Source organism: Coloeus monedula, assembly GCF_965178545.1.
Source record: "Coloeus monedula genome assembly, chromosome: 3".
Classification (NCBI taxonomy): domain Eukaryota; kingdom Metazoa; phylum Chordata; class Aves; order Passeriformes; family Corvidae; genus Coloeus; species Coloeus monedula.
The window spans coordinates 9,738,117-9,757,823 of record NC_138783.1 but is presented as its reverse complement, the minus strand read 5'-3'; the positions used below and the strand labels follow the sequence as shown (position 1 = coordinate 9,757,823).

Genomic DNA, 19,707 nt, shown 5'->3' with positions numbered 1-19,707 from the left:
TGTTAACAGTGGTTTCCACACAGAATTAATTTCCAGACCTGAGGGTAACACAGGTTTTGTTTCTTCCAAAATTTTTCCTGAGTATAAAATATAAAGGCAGGAAAAATAGGGAAGACTAGAAGTAACTGCGTTTAGCAAACCTGAAACGAGCTGTGCAAAGCAGTGCCTCTTCTGAGTGCAGAATACAGGGATTTTGTTGCCTTTATCCATGTGATCTAATTTAGTTATTACTTAAATGGACTTTTTGTTTGTTTGTTTGTGGGACTTCTGTTGTTATTAAATATTTTCTTTCTAGAAAATGTTGTCAATACACTGTCCCAAACATGGGCTAGTCTATTACATGTAGACCCTTAGAAAAGGCCATCCCATAAGCATTGCTTAAATGTTTAATGATACTCAGGTACCCCCATTCATCAAAACAGAAGCTAGGATACTTCAGCTTTGAAGTCTCACTGGAGACAGAAATACAAGAGTGGAAGTGAGGGTAGCACTTGTTTTGGAAAAGGCAGCCACGAAACAGACATAGAAAAGAGGTGAAAAAAAATTCTAGAAGTAAAAGCAAGAAATTGATTTCCAAAAATGCAAGAAACCCTGGGCCTCTTTTCCTTATTTCACTAAGGGGTCCATCTAAGTAGGCACGAAATACACTGCACTTAGTCCAGCAAAGCAAAATAAGTGTGTTGCATTTTAAGTACATGGGTAGCCTTGTGTCACTTAATGTGTTGTGAGTTATACTTGCACCAAAGGTCTTTGCTGGATGGTTCCCAGAGTTCTTAGTGGTACTTAGTTGTTCCTTAAATGATCCCAAAATGTCTGCTTCAACAAGTTCATCTGCTGACATCTTTGCACATTTGAGAGTCCTTTGCATGAAAAGTAAAGGAGAGTAGTTTCTGTTTGGGTTATGTTTCTGTTCTCATTTCTGTTTCCTTTTTTGGAGCCTGAAGCTGGATGTGTTAATTACATATATGTAATCTGTATCTCCCTTTTGTTTAGGTCCTATTTTGCTATTGATTATGAATTGCTGGCAGTTACTTCTCAGACTATAAATTTGCTTGATAAATGCAACAGTGTTTTAAGTGATAGCATTTCTGGAAAACTTGAGTTGGTACCATTCAATGTTTGAATAGGAATCAAAATCACAAAATATGAAAATTATTGTTTTAAGTAAATTTAAAAAGAAACTACTTGCATGGATTTAAAATGAGCTAATGAATAAACCTCAAAACATCATAATGAATGGGAAAACATTATTGAGTTACTATATTATAATAGAGTTCTATATGGTCTGGTGCTTAGCTATACAATTTAACAACTTGCAAACTCCAGAAATGCTGAATTACGGAGAGAACAGGTCAGTGGTGCAGAAGAGCTAAGCTGTATTTCTAAGCGGTAAAACCTTAATAGTCACGAAATACAGAGTACAGTGTATAAAAAGAAAGATGTTATTTTTAAATACAGGATTCATTCTTCTAAAAAGCTGGTTTGGGTTTTTTTTCTGAAAATAACTAGTTTTCATGGTGGATAATCAGCTACTGGCCTCCCAGAATAATTTTAGATAACAGACCTGTGACAATCCACAAAGTAAAAACAGGAAAATAGGGAGCAGTACAAAGTATATTATTCCTTTATTTAGAAATTGTCTCACTGTTACAGGAATCTTGTGCAGGATGTTGAAAATTTTTATGGAAGACTCAAAGAGAATCAAGAATAAAACTTTTATGATCACTAATGACACGCTAAAACACATTCCCTTGGAAAACTAGAAATAAAATTGGAGATAAGGGAAATGCTGGTTAATGCTATAGCTATTATTTCTCTTCATCAGTTGGCCTGCTCCCTCTTACATTCCATCATTGGCATAATAATATGAGGAACAGCTGCAAACTTTCACAGTAATAGGTACAATCGAATCTGATGTGTCTAATTAATTTTTGGTCCGACAAATTAGTTTTGTTCTTCATTACTCTCCAATGAGAGGAAGACATTATATTTCATTATGTTTTTGTCTTCAGGAACAATGGAGCGTTACAGGTCACACACTTCCCTTGTCTATGTTCTAATTAGTTGAACTGACAGCATTGTTACAGAACCACCTGCAGTATATGAAATAGTACACTGCTACCTTGGATGACATATTTATTACTTCTGCTTAAATATTATATTAAGAAGTACAAGACTAATGCTGTTTGTTTCCCCAACCCCCAACAATTATATTAATTTTATCAAAAGTCAGTGGATAACATTCATCTGTCTCCATTTATTTTTCCATCATCAAATCCACAAAGCATATGTTATTTTGACATTTAAATGAATTATTACTTTGGCAGTTGTAATTGCTAGGCACAGAAGGGTAAGCGCAAACAGCCAGACTGCAAACTTTAGAAGTTACTTTGGAGACAGAATGTATCTTCCCCTAGGAGAGAGGCAGAGCATACAGCCCACTGAAACCTCTCCCCAGGTTCTTTGCAGTTTGTTCCCACATCCTCTGTTTTCAAAAGACTGTTTTCTGCTCTTAAGAGAAGACAGGATCACCAGATGTTTTTGGAGGCTTCTGTGAGAAGAACTCATTCTTGAATCGAGGAGCATCCACTCCCAAAGCTGGTGTCTCCAGAGTACTTCCCTGCCTGCTCTTCTCTTTGGTAGCACGGCTGTGTCTGAAGCAGTGCCAACACTACCTGTTTCCTCACTGTCCCACTGCTTTGGCCTCTCCTCCAAAGGGCACAGAAATTAACTGCAAGTTAATGGTAATTAGAGCAACTCCAACTCCCATGCTGATTTCTACTAGAAAATCGATTTTGTGTCTGGAAGAGCATGCCATAGAGAGCCCCTTTCTATTAGTTTTACTGTCAGCACTTCTTCTTTCAGCACTGGGGTGCACCTATGGATTGGTTCCATGGGCAGAAAAAACCATAGAAAATCAGATAAAGCAGCCACTGCTGCCTCCTTTCTTTCCTTGCCACAGCTGCTCACTCAGTTTCATTCTCACATACTGCATCAGGCCTGGAAACCATTGGGCCTTCGACAGTGACAAGACAAAAGATGCAAGTATGGGAAAGGACAGCTGCAGCTCCCCAAACCTGATGCTAGTGAAGCTTCCCAGCATGGCCAGTATCGACTGACACCAGTACTGGTGTAGTGCCTTTTTGTACATTAGCAGGCATAGTCTGGCAGCATCTTTCTGTGGAACATGTTCTGCTTGTTGGAAGCCTGGTTTTTGTTTCTTGCCCAGAACGACTGAAAGCAAGCCAAGCTCTAGCACAGCTTCCACAGTCTGATTGCAAGAGCAGACAGTCAGCAGTACTAAATATTGACGTGGTGCTGAAAGAGAGGAAGCCTAACAAACTCACTGGGGTCATCAGCAGCGTGATAGCAATGGCACTGCATTTCTTCCCGATTAACCCAGCCTGGATCTGAACACCGCTGAGGGCCTCAAGCTGCACCCTGGCAGGGGTGGTGCTGGGCAGAGCCAGTCCCAAAGGGACATTCTGCACAGGATCCCTTTCTACAAAACATGTCTGGTGTGAACTCGGGGTCACCTGCAAAAAGGTGTCCGTGGAAACAGCACTGGAAGTGTCCGGCTTTTGGCTCTGCTTTAGCCAGAGACCCTGAGTGCTGGCTTTAGGCTGAAGCCAGCGAGCTGCTCTTTTGGAAGGAGTAAATCTAACCATTGCTGAATTATAGAAAAGGAATAAGTCCATTTTCACAGCACAGCATAATGATACAGTACTTTTAATAATTTCCTCTAGGCAACCATTTCAGTGTTTTATTGCAATGTTCAACTACTTTTATGTGTGTGATAGACTCTCATAATTGAGAATCATAGTGTTTGCATCTTCTTTGTCTCAGTAGAGTAGCTACTCTTGCAGCTCTTCAGCGTGCATACAGGCATCTGGTAATATTGCCTAAACATTTCAAGGATTGAGCTATATAAATGCTTTTACTGGAAATGATGGGTAATCTTTCACAAATTTCAAAACTGCAGATTTGGGCAGTTTATATAAAGTATACATAGAATCAAATTTTGGGGTTTTTTTAGAAAAATATGTCCTGCATTTCCTAATTTAAAAACTAAACTATTTTTGACAATTTGAAAATGCTGGCCCTATATAGGATATAGAACTATATCCTTAGCATTTCCTGGATTTCCATTCAAATTTTTCTGAGTATTGGTTTTCAAGCCAAACACCAAGCTTTTTCTTTTAGAAGAGTTCCCTTTTACAGAAAGAGGGGCAGAAAACCAATGAGAGCATCTACTGGAATTTACAGTTTTCTACTGTAATATACAATCTAAGGCCCTATATAGTGATTCTTTGATGCATGTCACTTTAATTGGTATTCCAAGTAATAATTATTTCTTGCAGGTTGATGTTAAGAATTTGTCATGCATATTCTAGGTGAAAAAAAATATCATCTGTTGCTGTGATTGTTCAGTGCTTACAGTTAACTGCAATTTTATGCTTTGTGTCAAAGATGGTACACTTAGAAGTTGTATGAACCATTTTCCCCTTGAAATAATTGCTGGAAAATGCATCTTTGCCCCAGCGGAAAGTGCATTTATTTTTTTGTTTATTTTGAATTTGGAAACCAGTATTCAAGGAAAACAAATGGGTTAAGTAAGAATTTTTGGCCTTCTGATGTTGTAGCATATTTTGGTTTTGGATTACTCATTTGGAAAAAGCTATTTATTGATTACTTGATTTATTTTTTTTTTAGTTTCCTGTGATTCATTTTCTCATTATTGTATTCTTTGTATAATTATGGAAAAACAAACTACCAAATATGTATATTGTTAAAAAAAAGCTCTGGATTGGCATCTGTTAGATTACTTGGGAGTGTGCTATAGGTCTATCTTTGCAAATATATATCTGCAAAATGGCTATAGATTTACTGTCTAGAAACACTGGTGTGCATTTCTACTTCTTAAAGTTCTTCTACTGTCGGTAATTCTTTTGAGACCCATTACTGGTTTTTTTTAAATTTTAATTTGTAGTACTGGTTCATCTGTGTGTTACAGAATCCGGAATTACCGTATTCTGTTCAATTTCTCTCATGCAGGAGGTCGTAATGAAGTTGTCATCACCGAAAATAACAACAGCATAACTGAGCAAATCACTGATGTGGTCAAGCAGCCTGCCTTTATAGCTGGCATTGGTGGTGCATGTTGGGTCATTCTCATGGGTTTCAGCATCTGGCTGTACTGGCGAAGAAAGAAGAGGAAGGGGCTCAGCAATTATGCTGGTAAGAGCAGTGACTTTATTACCATCTCACCAGGTGCTATCATGAAAGGAACAGGGGCTACTAAACTTACCTAAAACCCACATTGAACTTACGGCAAAAGTGTCCTGGGTGACTTCTGTATGCTTGTTTTAAATGTATGCTGTGAAATTGCTGGTGTATGAGAAGCTTTAAATGCATTGCTCGGTACCACATTTCATCATTATCATAAGGCAGTATTTTTACATCTCCAGCACATCTAGCATTAAAAGAGTAAAAAAGGGGATTAACTGTTCCTCTTTCCCCTTGCTGAGGAGGCACTCTGTTTGCAGTGCAGCATCATTGAAAGTTAAAGAGTATTTGTCTTCTCCTTCATTCCTGTGCATTTCCATGTCTCTGGAGCCATGTGCATGGCAAATAAATGAAGGTACTTAATCAGTGACTTCATACCTGTAGCTGGAAGAGAAGAATGATGTATTAAACAGAGAAGTGTGATCAAAAGTTACCTAAGGCAGAAGCCCTAAATAGCTTTGTCTTGGAGGTAGAACGTCTTGGAATGTTCTCTTTCATTAAATGCTTGCTCCAGTTATAAATTAGGTTTTGAAAACTACGTTTGGAAAATTAAATACACTTGCCAGATGAAAATATTTTCATCTATCCCCAACCTGTTTGTTTTGTGGATTATTCTGTTTTCAGGATTCTTACGAATTTTTGGGAAGTCAGGTCAACTGTCATAAAATGGTCTACTCTGAAGCCTAATTTAACACAAAAAATACCCCAATTCTTCAAATATTGCAGTAGGTTCTCTTGTAGTTCTTATTAACACTTAAAAAGAGAAAACATTTGCTCAGTTGAGGACACAACATATTTAGTGTTGACATTATATTATGCTAAAGTTACACAAGTGCTCTTCTATTTACAAGTTATCAAATGCGAGACCAAGGACTCAGGTTCCCTAAATGGCTGAGCAACAACTTGCTGAAAACCCACAATCAGTCACAGCCAAAATGTCCTTAGTTCAGCTTAGCCATTGTCAGAGTCCTCAGGGTCCTGACTGGGCTCACTAAACCAGCAGGAAACTATTCCATGTTGGTTTTCAATCCTTCCTGCTGGATTTGTTTTCTACTGGCTTAGTAAAGGGACAAGAAGATGTCAGATGAGCAGTGGAAAGAGAGGATGGAGAGACCAGTGGCTTTTGGATCTTCTTGGCTTTTGTGGAACCTCACTTTGTGTCACCACATGACCTCTGTCATTCATGGGCTGTGCTTTGTCCCAAGGTGATTTTTTTTCTTTCCTTTAATAGCAGTGACTTCTACTCTCCGAGAGGTGGAAGTAGTGTTGAGAAATTAATGTGTATCTCACACACTTACACATGTGCTTATATGAAATATCATTCTAGATCCCAAGATTTCTTATCCTAGAGACAGCTGCTCTGTTATTCATCTTAGGAAATAGTCCTATCTAAAGCTTTGGACACAAGCTGAGATTAGATTTTTCTTAAAAAGGAGAATTATTAATCCTGTGTGTGAGTTGGCATTTTAAGGTGAGGGAGAATTGAGAGCAGTCTTCTATTACTTGAAGAGCATACCTGTAAGTAATTATAAACAGCGTGTCTCGTGCAACTCATTCCTTCTCATGGCATTTGCTGCATCTAAGTGTGATGTGAACATTGATTGCATCATGAAATTGTGTATGCTTTCAGCAAGGAAAGTAGATAACAGATCATGCTTCAAAGTTCATCCTAATGTTTACAACTTGGAGAACAGCATGTCCACACAGAGAGCCTTCAAATGTGACTGTCAAAATTCACTGCTCATCTTTCCAATCATCATTTCTCATTGGCTGCTGGCTGGTCAGTGCTTTAAGCTCAGCTGTTATGTCCTGCTTATGATATTCGACCCCCACTGAGTGATTTCCAGAGGAAACCTGTGCCCTGCAATTAGCGCTTTTTGTCAGGGTGTGTAACTCACAATGTGTTTGCTTTCTTGTTTTGCAGTTCAGTCCTTCACCTTCACCCCTGCAGGTACTGTCCATTAGTCTGTCTCTTACCAACACATCATTGCAAGCATTAGCTACCGAAGTGTTTATGAACATGTGAGATATGCAGAACCAAACCCAAGTACAAAGAGAAATACTCTGGCTGCTTATCTGTGATCAAAATGTAGCATAAATTCTCCTTCTGATTCCAGGGAAAAGTAAAATCTATCACCGTTAATGTCTCTGTCACTATAATTCTGCATACGTACTTATCTAACTCTCTGAAATACAGTTTTGAAAGTAATTTGCAGGACCAGATGCTTGAACCAACTTAGCATAAACAAGCATTATTCATATATAACTGAATTTTGATTTTAAAACTGCTCAGTTTAGCAGATCCAAAAGGAGAAATGGAACTTTCTTCTACTTTAGCTCTTAGTTTAGTAGATGTTTGCCTTACTGTGAGGTGTTCAGACCTTCAAGCAATCTAGTCACTAACTGATGCATTCATTGCCTTTACAGGGTTTTTGAAATTGAAACATTTGGGGTTTTTTCTTACTACCCAGCTCAGAGCTGGTACCCTATTTTTCTTATCTCTAACAAAGATAGCGTATGGTAGACTTTTATCATAAGCATAATTAAAGAGATGTGAAGCATAAATGAAATGTGGCTGAAACAGCGGGTTGCAAACAGCTTATTCAATATATGGATAGCCAGGAAAAATAGAGTATACAACTAATAGTAATAATTAATACAAACAGTTAGCTTCTGCTCTCATACTTAAGCTCGAGATTTAGAAACTCAAAACTAATTGTACCTCAGTGTTACAGTGTAAAAGGCTGATAAATCTTGGCATTTTCCAGCAGAAGCCTGTCAAGTTTTTGGGGTATCGTTTGGCGCCCCAGTTGCCTTTACCAGAGCTGTCTCCTCATGCTCAGTAGCTGCTCCCTGACTCTTGCTTGTCTTCAGCCACAGCAGGTCTTCAGCTTAGCAGGAAAGAGCAGATGACCAAAGGTGGTGGTGTGTGCCCCAGAAGCCCATGACATTCTGAGGGAGAAATATCCTTGTGGAAAAGCTCTGGGGGCTCAGGATTGCTCCCCTACCTTCCAGGCAGATTTGGTCAGGTTACTGTAAGCTATGGCACAACACATCCCACCCTAAACACTCAACTGCCTTTTCTTTGAGACACAACATAGGATTTTTTCCAAAATTCAACGATACATCTTTGCATTTGGTGCCTATGACTGTCAGCTGTCTTGAGCTGTGGTGCATTTTCACCGTTGTGTTTGTAGCACGCACTGGCATGACACGGGGTTGGGCTGGAGCCACAGGTTCTGAGCATGATTTAGTGCTGTTGATCCACATGTGCTGGGCAACTGGGATATATTGGAGGTACTGCCAAAAACATTCTTTTTTAGAAGCAGTTTTGACATCTTGCAGACTTTGTAGAACTATTCTGTTTCCTGGCTTATAATAACCTTTGGAGGAATTGAGAACCTAAGTCCTCCAGTAGTCAGGTCCAAAAAACATTTTTTAATTTAAAAAAAGGTTTTCCTTATGACAGAACAGAGTGCGTGTTTCTTATCTTTAGACCCAGAGTTCCATAGGAAACTTTGTTAATTCTCTAATATTTGAATTTTCACTTGATAATATCGTTTAGAAAGACATACCTATGCTTGTGGAGGTTTGACACTCACAACTGTATGTTGTTCCCTCAAAGTTATGATTCAGAAACACTTTGGGTTTAGATGCAGTTATTTAGACAGTGGTATGTAGCTTTCAGAATCTCCTCAGAGACAGCTGTCAATGAATTTTTACTAGAGATGAATTTATCCTAATAGACTCAGATTTTAGAAGACACACACTTTTTGTTCAGACATATGCTTTAAATTCTTCCTCCAGACTGTTGCAGAATGTACAGATTTAACTGTGTGGTAGAGAATCAAATCTACTAGTGGAACAGTCATATACTTACTTTATTTCACACACAGAAAAAAATCCCGTTATTTCTGATGTGAATATTTTTTGTTTTATTTTTCTTCATCTGTATTTGCCTATGTGTAGAATTTAGAACACTAAAAATAGTCATTTAAAAGTCCAAATCTTGCAGTTTTATAATTACTTGCTAAAAATGTTCTTTCAGGTCATTTTCAGATTATGGGTCATTCACTAGGACCATTTGTTGTTTGTATTCCGTTAATAGGCTCCTAAGATGTACAATTTCTGCTTTGTGACTAAACCACTGTTAACATGTGAGAGAAGAGCAAACAGCAAATGTCAGGCAGTTCATAACGATTTGTGTCAGGGAAGAATAACTGATTGAGTTAAATACTTTTAGCTTTCTGTCTTTGTGAACATTTTCATAAGCACTGATCAATGGCTGAGGGGGTCACAAATAAAGTGACATTGATAATCATAGCCAAATCTCTTGTTATTTTCAGTTGAACTGACTCCAGTAGTTATTGAGCCACGATTCTGTACATCACTGTTCTTCCACTTCCCTTTCCACCATGACTCGCCAGGCCTTGGTTCTCAGTAATACCAGTGCTGCAAAACATAAAATTCAGCTAATACGTTTGTTAGGTTCTGTTGGTAAGCAGTAGTGTCATCATCTGCAGCTGTACAAGGACTACGCATTTTTGTGACTGTGACATACTCTCAGCAAAACCAAATTTGGCACAGAGACACTAAACACAACTGTTGCCCCTTTTCAGCCATCTCTCCTGTAATATAAAGGATGGGTTGGTCTTACTTTTGTGAGTTTGTGTGAACTGCTGCACTGGGATTTTTTTGTTTGTTGTATTTTTATGGTTACCCTTTACTCCATTTGCCTGGAAATAAACATGCAAGGTGGGCTTCTATGTGATACAAAGATACCTGGCACAAAAGACATATCTGACCACTTCTTGTATAACACATGGATTATTTCAATATTGTATTACAGCAACAGAACATAATTTGTGTATTTTATATTGGAGGTTGCAATTCTTTTTTCAAGTTTCTGTGAAAAGGGATGGAATCCATTTGTAGGGAAAAAAAAAGAAATTTAATTTATCTGCTTATCTTTCCTCTGCCCTCAAGCTTGTTGTGCCAGTACCCACTCACCAGAATATTCAGGTGTTTTCAAGTGTCTAGGCCATCAGTCATGCAAAAAAAGTAAATACGTATTTTAACTTATGAGTAGGTAAGCTTATTTAGTGACTAGTGCTCCTTGGGATTAAAGATTTTATGAAACTCAGTAAATAGAAAACAAATTAAAAATAGATAGAGAATCATGGAACACTACACATTTTATGTGCAACTCCCGAAACTGTTAAATGAGGATAAACTATATGACAGAATCATCCAAAGGTAGACAGAAGATTTGATGGAATTTTTATGTGCTGATTATCTGCTCTGAGTTAATGCTTATTTAAAGAGGATTAATCTACATTCATATTTGAGGAACAGCTTATCAGTAAAAGGAATGAGACTTGGCTGGCAACATTAAAGTTTTCATTTGCACTAGGAAAATGTGGCCTACTAGAGATAGGCGTACAGAAAGCTTTCTAAAGCTTTCTAAAGCTTCCTTGCCTCAGAATGTCGACTTACTATACATTCATATTTTTCCAGTTCTAGCAGGCATGAAGATTAAGTTTAACCTTGTCAGATAATATTAGTAAATGGTTTTGGTACCTCCTTATATATTTAATAAAAAGCATGTGAAAAGCTCCTTAACATATGCTGTTTTTCATACATATATATACAATATAATTTCCTGAAATATTTATGCAGTTAAAATGCACTTTGAATTATATTTCTGCATTTTTGCAGTCCTTGAAGTATAAGCTAGTGGGGATTCCTTCAAAACCTCTCTATGCAGAGGTTACTTTTTCATCTTCTTTTGAAAACCAATCTCATCCCTGCAGGTCTTCAGCCTTTCTAAGAACATGTATCAGATGCAAAGACTGCTGAAAGAGCTTTTTTGCTTCCTTGGTGATAAAAAGCAAGGGAGATGGGTGGGTCAGCGATAGGGGCATCCTTCCCTTCCTCCTCTTACATTGCCCCTTGAAATTGCTCTGCTGCTTTCTGAAGTGGAGACAGGATGAATAAAGCCAGCTGTCTGTGTGTTTTATTTTTACAGTGACATCTACAAGCCTGCATTGCATTAAGTATGCTCCTATTCAGGCGTTTAGACTTGTTTTGTAATTGCAGAAATCAAACTGCAGGCAAAAATGCTGACAAAATGTATGGCAGGAATGATAAACATAGTGCTTGTGTTGGCAGCCTGACCATATCTTCCGTTGTTAGCTGTCTTGCCTTTCACAACATTGATACTAAAAGAAAGGCACCTTCTCTATCCAACCTCAGGTAGCCCATTTATGGGTGGCATCAGGAATATGGGGGGGTTTTGTAGCATCCCGGTGACATGGCCACACTTCTAGAGGAATTTTGTCAATTTTAGTTGATATTCCAAAGCCTTTTACACCAAGAAATAAATAAGTAAAATGCTTTCTTGTTTATTTTCTCATTGAGATTATAACCATGTGTACACTGGTGTACAGGGTGAAGGGTAAATGAAAAAACCTGTTTTCCTTCCTAGCTCCATGCACATCACATAAACCAGACTCAGTCTTCCCTAGGAAAAACAATGTCACTGCAAGCTCAACCTTTCTTCTAAAGATGATGCTTATATTGGGAGGGTGTAAGATTTTTTAACACAGGAAATTAATAAAAAAAACAAAAAAGGCAACAGTTCATACCATCAGGACACAAGGAAGAAAAAGGAGCAAATTCTGTGATTCTTGTTTTTCCTCAGCAATCTCCTATGCCACAGCAAACCTGCAGCAATTATGGCTCTAGCAAAGAGGTCTCTATGTCATGTCTTCTTGATACATTTCTCACAGCATGCCTGGGAGTTTTTCCATACCTGCCTACACAGAAAATAAAATGTGTCAGGCAAATACTGCTGAAATCCAGCCAGCTCCTCTGTATTAGCTTTGTTTTATAAAGGTACACAGGGATAGAAATATTTTGTAGACCGCAAATATTGTTGGGGTTTTTTTCCTCCGTAGGACGTGCACTTTTAGAACTCACACACCTGTATGTGCTATACGAGTGGCAACAAATTACTTCAAAATAATTTCTTGTGGATGACAGTCTAAACAAGAGCATTAATCCAAGCAGTTTTCAGAAAATATGTTTTGCTGCAGTTCCCTTAGATCTGTAAACTTTATTTATAAAGGTTGCTACTGAACAAGCCTTTTTTTCTCATTTTCCTTATTTCTTGTCACTTTGACAAATGCAGAAAGTTGGAGAAATCAAGTATTAAATTTGGAGGAGAGGAGGAGAAAGGAAACAGGATCTAATGTACTTTTGACCAAGATACTTGGAAACAAAGCCAGGCAATACCTGCATCTTCGCATATCCACATATGATATGCACAGCACTTCAGATTGTTCACTTTTAAGCAATGAGTGGTACAGTCATTTGACAGCCTGTTAGGTACCACGTGAATGAAAGTAGCATTGCCTCTAAAATTAATTACCCACAATGTTTTACCACGTCTTGTTTTTCAAAGCAGACCTTTATTTAGTACTTTCCATACTTGCATTTTGATTATCTTTTCATTAATTGGTTTGATTACACCCTTTCAAAATTCAGCTATTAACCATTTTGATGTGACATATGACTGCAGTGATTTTCTGATATTGGTATTAGTCTGCTGTGCAGTGAAGGATAATTAATCACCCTGCTATTCTTCCAGCAGAGCTTCCAGAGGGGCCAGTTTTGTCCCCTTTGCTGAGTGTACACTGTGAAATTATCCTAGGAGTTAATAAAGTAACCAGGATTCTATAAGGTATCAGAAGGGTTTTCCCAGTGGCTTTATGTCATTGCTTATTTTTTTAAATGAACACAGAATTCCTATTGCGTGCAGTAACTGATTAGAATAGTGTATAATAGGAAGCCTAATCCTGAGTTAGTGTAATTTGGACTAACACTTGGAAACTCTTGCAAATACTGTGGGAGTTATATTTTAATGATGGGAACACCTGTCTTACAAAGGTAAATAGTATTTCCAAATGAAGGTCTATCTTAAATTAAGCTATCTTAAATTAACAAACTCTTCCATTCCTCACTGAAATTCAAGCCCTCATCCAGTCAGGGGCCTGTAAGGAGGCAGGTGTCCAGGACATTGGTATAATTTAATAATCTGCCTTATCTATGCCTGACAATAAATAATGGGATATTGTCACTGAGAACCAGAGTAGTCTGTTGGCCTTGATTCAAAATATTTTTTCAGTGTTTCAAAAAGGACCATCAAATGTTGTCAATTAGCATCTCACCAGTAACATGGGTTTACCCATATTGCCCTGAAATGTAATCCTGTTAATAAGGTAGATAAGGGAGAGGCTGGTTTTGTCAAACACCTGTGAATGGAGACATAAAACCAACTGTCTCCCTCTGATTATGTCTTTGGCATCCCCCATGGATGGAAGGCTGGAAACACTTTTTCATCCCAGACACACTGGCATGTATGCATTTATGTGTGGGTGCTAGTTCTTAAACTGTACTTCTAATGGAAAAGGTGCGGCTGGATGCTTTTTTCCATCTCTTCAGCTGTAATAGAGCTGCCACCTCTTTGTGTTTGTCCTGGGAAATGGCATATTTGTGTGGTGACATTATATTACTGCATTACGACATGATGTTATTAACTCACTGCTGCAATGTCATTATGTACTGAAGCAGAAGCATGCCAAGAAAACAATTTCATCACATGGCTCAGACTTGCAACACAAAGTCATATGAAGGGGCCTGTGGTGAATTCAGGCCTTTTGCCCAGGTGGCTGCTTTGCCTTGCAAGGTACAGAGCAAGGTGGTGTCAATCAGTAATGTGCAGTGAAATCCTAAGTGAACTGTAGCCCTGATGTGCTTGAGCCTCTTCTTATCATTTCTGTACTTAGTTATGGGATGATGCCAAGAGACCCCTAACCTCGGACACTGAGCAGTTTGAATTGTTACTTTTAATTATTACTAACTGATTTTTCCCTGTCTTATATGTGTGTGCGTGTGTGTGTGTATGTTCGTTTGTTTTTTTTTTTCCAACCAAAACACAGTCACTTTCCAAAGAGGAGATGGAGGACTAATGAGCAATGGAAGGTATGTTTCTTTGTGTAAAGGTCTTTCCCCTGTGTTTATTTTTAAAATAAGGGATCTGAAAAATGCTATAGGTGATGCACTTGGGTCATATCCCATCATTGGGAAGACTGATAGTGCTAGGAGGAGTTAACTACCTTACCGCAAGGTTTAATGACCTATCTGTTGTGCACTTTGGAAGAAGCAAGCCCAGATGTTTCATATCTCCCAGATGTCCTGGAAGAAATGAGTAGTAAATATCACAAAGAATGTGTTCATTTGTTACTGGGATGTTTATTGCATTAATTAGACATTAGCAAATGAAGTTGCTGTTGTTTAAGACTCCTTATTGGCTCCCCCTAAATTGCTGTGAGTGAACAATTACACTTAATCGATCACGAAATAAATGATTCATGGATGATGAATAGGCTGTAGATTGATAGGACTGGATTCCACAACTTTGGCTACTCAATTGAAATTGATAAAAGCTGATAACGGGCCCATATATCCTCATCTATTTTCCCTTTGCCAATATGGAGATTGTAATTAGGCCCTGGTAATAACTTCCAATCTCCTGTTTAATCAATATTTTAGCAAAAAAGAGATTAGGCCTAATGAGAGCAAGTAGATGTGGCGAGAATGCGGCTGGGTCGTCTTATTGCGGTTTCCATAGAAACCGATGTTTCTCTTAGGGATTGTTCCAGGCAGGGGTCTATAATGTTCAATGATCGGAGATGTTGCTCCAACTTCAGGAGTGCTTTAATAACCTAGGAAAACTGCAGAACTGTGGACGCCTTTTTGTTTTCATTTGGGAGAAGAGGGGGTCTGCAGCAAATGATTTGTTTTCCGTGCTAAATACAAATACAAACAAATCCACCTGCCTTGCTAAATTTCTGTTTTTCCTGGGGTGGGAGAGACACAGTGCCTTATGGCCTGAGTGTGCCTTCTCTTTCACCATGCTCCCTGTTTAAGGCTGCTCTGAAAGCTGGGAAATACAGGGATATAAAAGCCATGCAGTAGTGGCACATAGAGATAGCTGTGGACTTCCCATTAATCCTTCTCAAACCTGTTTGCCTCTAAACCATCCAAGAGTGCTCAAAGAAAGAGTTACCAGCCTGTAGATGACAGGCATGCATTTGGGATGCAAGGGAAGGAAGAAATAGTGGCCCAAAGTCCTGGAAATGGCTGATATGGAGCAATCAGTTTGAGTGATGGCTCCCTTGAGGTGGTAATTTATCATTCAGCCCTGGCATAGGATCCCATAATGGTGCTGCCTAACTCCTGTTTCACACAGACAACGGAGTTCATTTGGATTCTGGCAGAGTCACGATGGATGCCTAGTCCCACTTCTACTGACAAAGTTGATTTGTATATAACCTTAATTAACTGCTCAAGGTCTTTAAATCATCAAAGGCTATACAATTGTAATTTGAAATAAATTAAAGTCTCCTAAACTGTTAGTTACCTGTGGTGTTAGAAGAACAGTAATATACCCTCTTCCTTCACTACTTGTCTCACAGATATTGCAATTTTAGATATATACATGTGTATATATATTTGTGTGTATATCTCTTTTCCTTATTCTGCTTCAGTCGACCAGGTCTGTTGAATGCCAGTGACCCCAGTTATCCTTGGCTTGCAGACTCTTGGCCTGCCACAAGTCTGCCAGTAAATAACAGCACTAGTGGACCCAATGACCTTGGGAATTTTGGTCGTGGAGGTAGGTTTCCTTTAATTAAGTCACCCAATATTATAAAATAGGCTTCCATTAATTAACATCTATGATGAATACTGTATAATGTTTTTATCATTATAGTTCTTTCTATGTGTTTCTTTCTAGATTTGATTGAAAATTGACTTTAAAATGTTCCTTTTGCTTTATCTCTTCTTACTTTAAAATGTAGGTCTAGTTTGTAATTTGCCCTGCAGTGGTGAGGCAGGGTCTGCTTACGATGTCAAGAGAAATGTATTTGTGTCTCAACCTCATTCCCTTTCGTGTGGAGGTGAGCAATGTGCTGTGCAGGGCAGTATAGCCAGGGATGGAGTATGTCCCTAAGAGCAGAGGAGAACACAGGGGATGCAGGAAGGATGTTGCTTCAACAGAAGGACATGAGAACTTTGTTGCTGTCACCTTCCCTGTCCTCTTCCTGCTGAGGGCCTGCTCTTGGTCTCAACCATAACCTGTGAAGAAAACCTCAAAGGTCTTAAGCAAATTTCTTTTTCATTGGAAGAAAGGATACATAAAAGGGAGCTATTTAGATCTTTTAGGGGTTTGTTGCCATTTTGACTTGAGAAAGCACCTTTGGGGGAATGAGGTAAAGGTGTATTGTTACAATGATGAATCTTTAGAGGCGTTATTTCCTTTCAAACATTTAACTCAAATGGGAATTTTAAGATGTAGAATTGGGATTTTTAAAAGTCATAGTAAAATTCACATCTCTCTGTTACTTCCTTGGTTTCTGTGAAAACACAGCTAATTCTGCATACTGGTGTCCAGGAGAAGACTTCCTAATGTAAATGAGTATATAAATATTTTTAAGACATAAATAGATAAACAAAAATCAAGACAACACTCTACATCAAAATCGCATTAAAATTCAAGAAAAAATCTATAAAACCATCAAACTGATAAATGTGAAAAGAATTCAGCTTTGGACCAGAATCTGCTTTTACGACCGTCCCTCATATTGGTTATTCATTCCCAGGAAAAAACTCTTGCCTGTGGTTTGACTACTGTGACTTAAAATTACAACAAAATACACTAGATTTATATTCTGTATTAAAATGTTATAAAGTTCTTGTCAAAAATATTCAAAAGTAAGCAAAAATTTTGATAATATTTACAAGGCAACTGAATTTCTGCCAGCTTCTTTGTTGTGAATATCTTGAAAATAAAACCCTTCAGTACTTTTCCATCTTTTCTTAAGCTCACATAATACAGAAAAATTACCATTTTCTTCTGGCATTTGGCTCTATATGACTGGAATTGGAAGCATTTTTTAAAATTTTTGGCCTAAGTGTGGATGAGGCATAGGTCCAAATTCATGCAAGAGATAACAACAGTTACGTTTTGAAATTCAGCAGCTTAATTCCACCCATGATCTTTACAGTTGAGCTAAAACTTTTATCCTGGCTGGCTTGGGATCACTTATCCCTATCAGTTTCAGCAGCTGAGATTAGATGTTTCCACATTAAAGATGAATTAGAAATATTTTAACATGTAGAGATGGAATATTAACTATATAGATAGAATTTGGGCCTCTTTTACTGGTTAAAAGGTCTGTGATAATATAAACATTCTGTAAGAATTTTAAAAAGAGTAGGGTGACAATCAGTCACCCTGGAAACTCAGAAACTGAGGCAGGCAGTCCTAACATTTCCCTTAAGAGTGAGATCCACTGTCCTAGATAGGCATTTGAGAGCAAGGCTGTAAGTGGGAAGCACAGGTTAGGTTTGGAGTCATGTAAGGCCACAAAATGGTATTGCATCTCCAAGGCAGCAAGAAGGAGCTTCCCTGCACAAAAATTTGAGATATTTAATTTATCTCAAGAGTTACAAACAAAAGTTGGATTTTGGAGGGTTTGAGGGAAAGTCTCCATTGGGAAGTGTGTCTTCATCTTCGGTCTGAAATGTACAGTGTGGTGTTTTTGCTATGACAACTTGCTGGGAAAATCACACTTGACTTCTACTGTTTGACTGTGGCACTTTGTAAAATCTCTACTTAATGGCTCTTTGAGTGCTTAATGTGTACATCTCACTGGGGTCAAAAAAGTAATCTGTGCTTGTACTGAAAATTCCCAGAATGTCTGGAGAACCTCAGCTTATCAGTAAGAATGACTGAAAGTCCTTGGCTTGTGGGAAGCTATGCAACTTCCCTTTCAAGTGTGTGCACATGAATAGTTCTCCATTTTAAAATGGCTGTGTAGAGATGATACCTCTTCAGTTGCCAGAAATATGCTCTAAAAGACAGATGTATGTCTGAGTAATTCAGAGATGAGCATTTTGCTAGTTTTTACTTCCTTGAGTCTTCAAATCCAACACAGACAGGTTGAGCTGGATTTACTTCACTTTATACATCAACAACAGAATTTATTTACTAAACTTCGAGCCATTATACTCTGACGAAACCGATTGTGGAAAGGAGAAATGTTGATATTGTGGATGAAATGCAAGAAAGATAGGACTGCACTTGTCTCTCACATCTCTTTTGCACATAGATGCATTTTTGTTTGTGTACTGCCCCTGGAAAGCACACTGCATGTGTGCAGATAGATAGTAACAACCTGATTTTGAAATACGGGCTGTAGTTTGCATTAATTGTAGGTTTTTTGCACTTCCAATTTATCTGCAGATATAAGTTAATACAATTAAGATCTTTCAAATGCTTGATTGTGCCCATTTCCCTGCTTTGTGCAAAACCAGATCATGCCAATAGACCCAAATTTAATCTCTCTTTCTGCAGTGTCTCTGCTGAGCATTTGCTAATGCCATATTTATTGTTAATATTATGTTGCTGCCCTGAGACTGAAGATATTATTAGGGTCCATGTTGAAATGTTCAGTTACACACCTGAATGCAAAAGAAAATAATTCTGTGATCTAAATGTTCATCCCAGGAACCAAAAAAAACCTAAACCCCAAACAAACCAAGAAAAACAAACAAAAAATCAGATAGTGTGAGGAATCCATGGTGTCACATCTCATTGCTGGATAAGGCTTTGAGACAGTGAGAGAACAACTGTATTCACTGAGGTTGCACAAAACCCACATCTGAGTCTGGAGCTGAGCTTAAACCCTTGACTAGGTGCAAGAATCATCTTTTCTTTCTGGGGCTTAAGGTACATAAAAATGTCTGTGATCCCTAGAATGGGATCTGAACATCCTCACTGTAGGAGTACGCATGATCTCAAGTATGATCTAACAGTTGGAACCCGTATCTGCCATCTGGCTGTAGAAAGAAAATGGCATGTAAATGAAGCGATTTTTTAAGAAGCACATTCTGGAGTTGATTCAACTTTTCAGAGTCTAAATAAATTGTGAAGATAGTACCATTTGATATATTGCCCTCTGAGAGAGCAGGAAGGAGGGTTATCTGCTGAGCTGTGGTTCTCCTTGGGACATCATGCCAGTCATCATTAGGTTCTTCACACTTCACTAGTCTCAGTTTCTAGATCTAGTATTCCACTATAAAAGGTCACTTTAGTAAGGAGAGAGACTGCCAATCTAACTGATGAAAGATAAAAATTGCAGTGTGGGATAGGATTCAAAATATGGTGAAAATTCAGCAGATATTTAGTTAATATGCTGTAATGGTTTTTCAGGTAGATGTACTGGAGTTTTTGAACAAGTTGTTCTTCATTATCAACATTGCTTTGCCATTTTGAGGGACTGATCACCTAAA

General features: G+C 38.2%; 1 protein-coding gene across 1 annotated transcript in view; it reads left to right on the top strand.

Moving 5' to 3' along the window:
- The window catches only part of ROBO2 (roundabout guidance receptor 2), a gene marked incomplete at both ends in the record, with an annotated part of 433,039 nt that overhangs the window by 372,069 nt on the left and 41,263 nt on the right, over nt 1-19,707 (top strand). The window contains 4 exons of the mRNA XM_082279021.1: nt 5,056-5,238; nt 7,211-7,237; nt 14,289-14,331; nt 15,900-16,027. Of these exons, the coding sequence (XP_082135147.1) occupies nt 5,056-5,238; nt 7,211-7,237; nt 14,289-14,331; nt 15,900-16,027 (381 nt within the window). The remainder of the gene's footprint in view (nt 1-5,055; nt 5,239-7,210; nt 7,238-14,288; nt 14,332-15,899; nt 16,028-19,707) is intronic.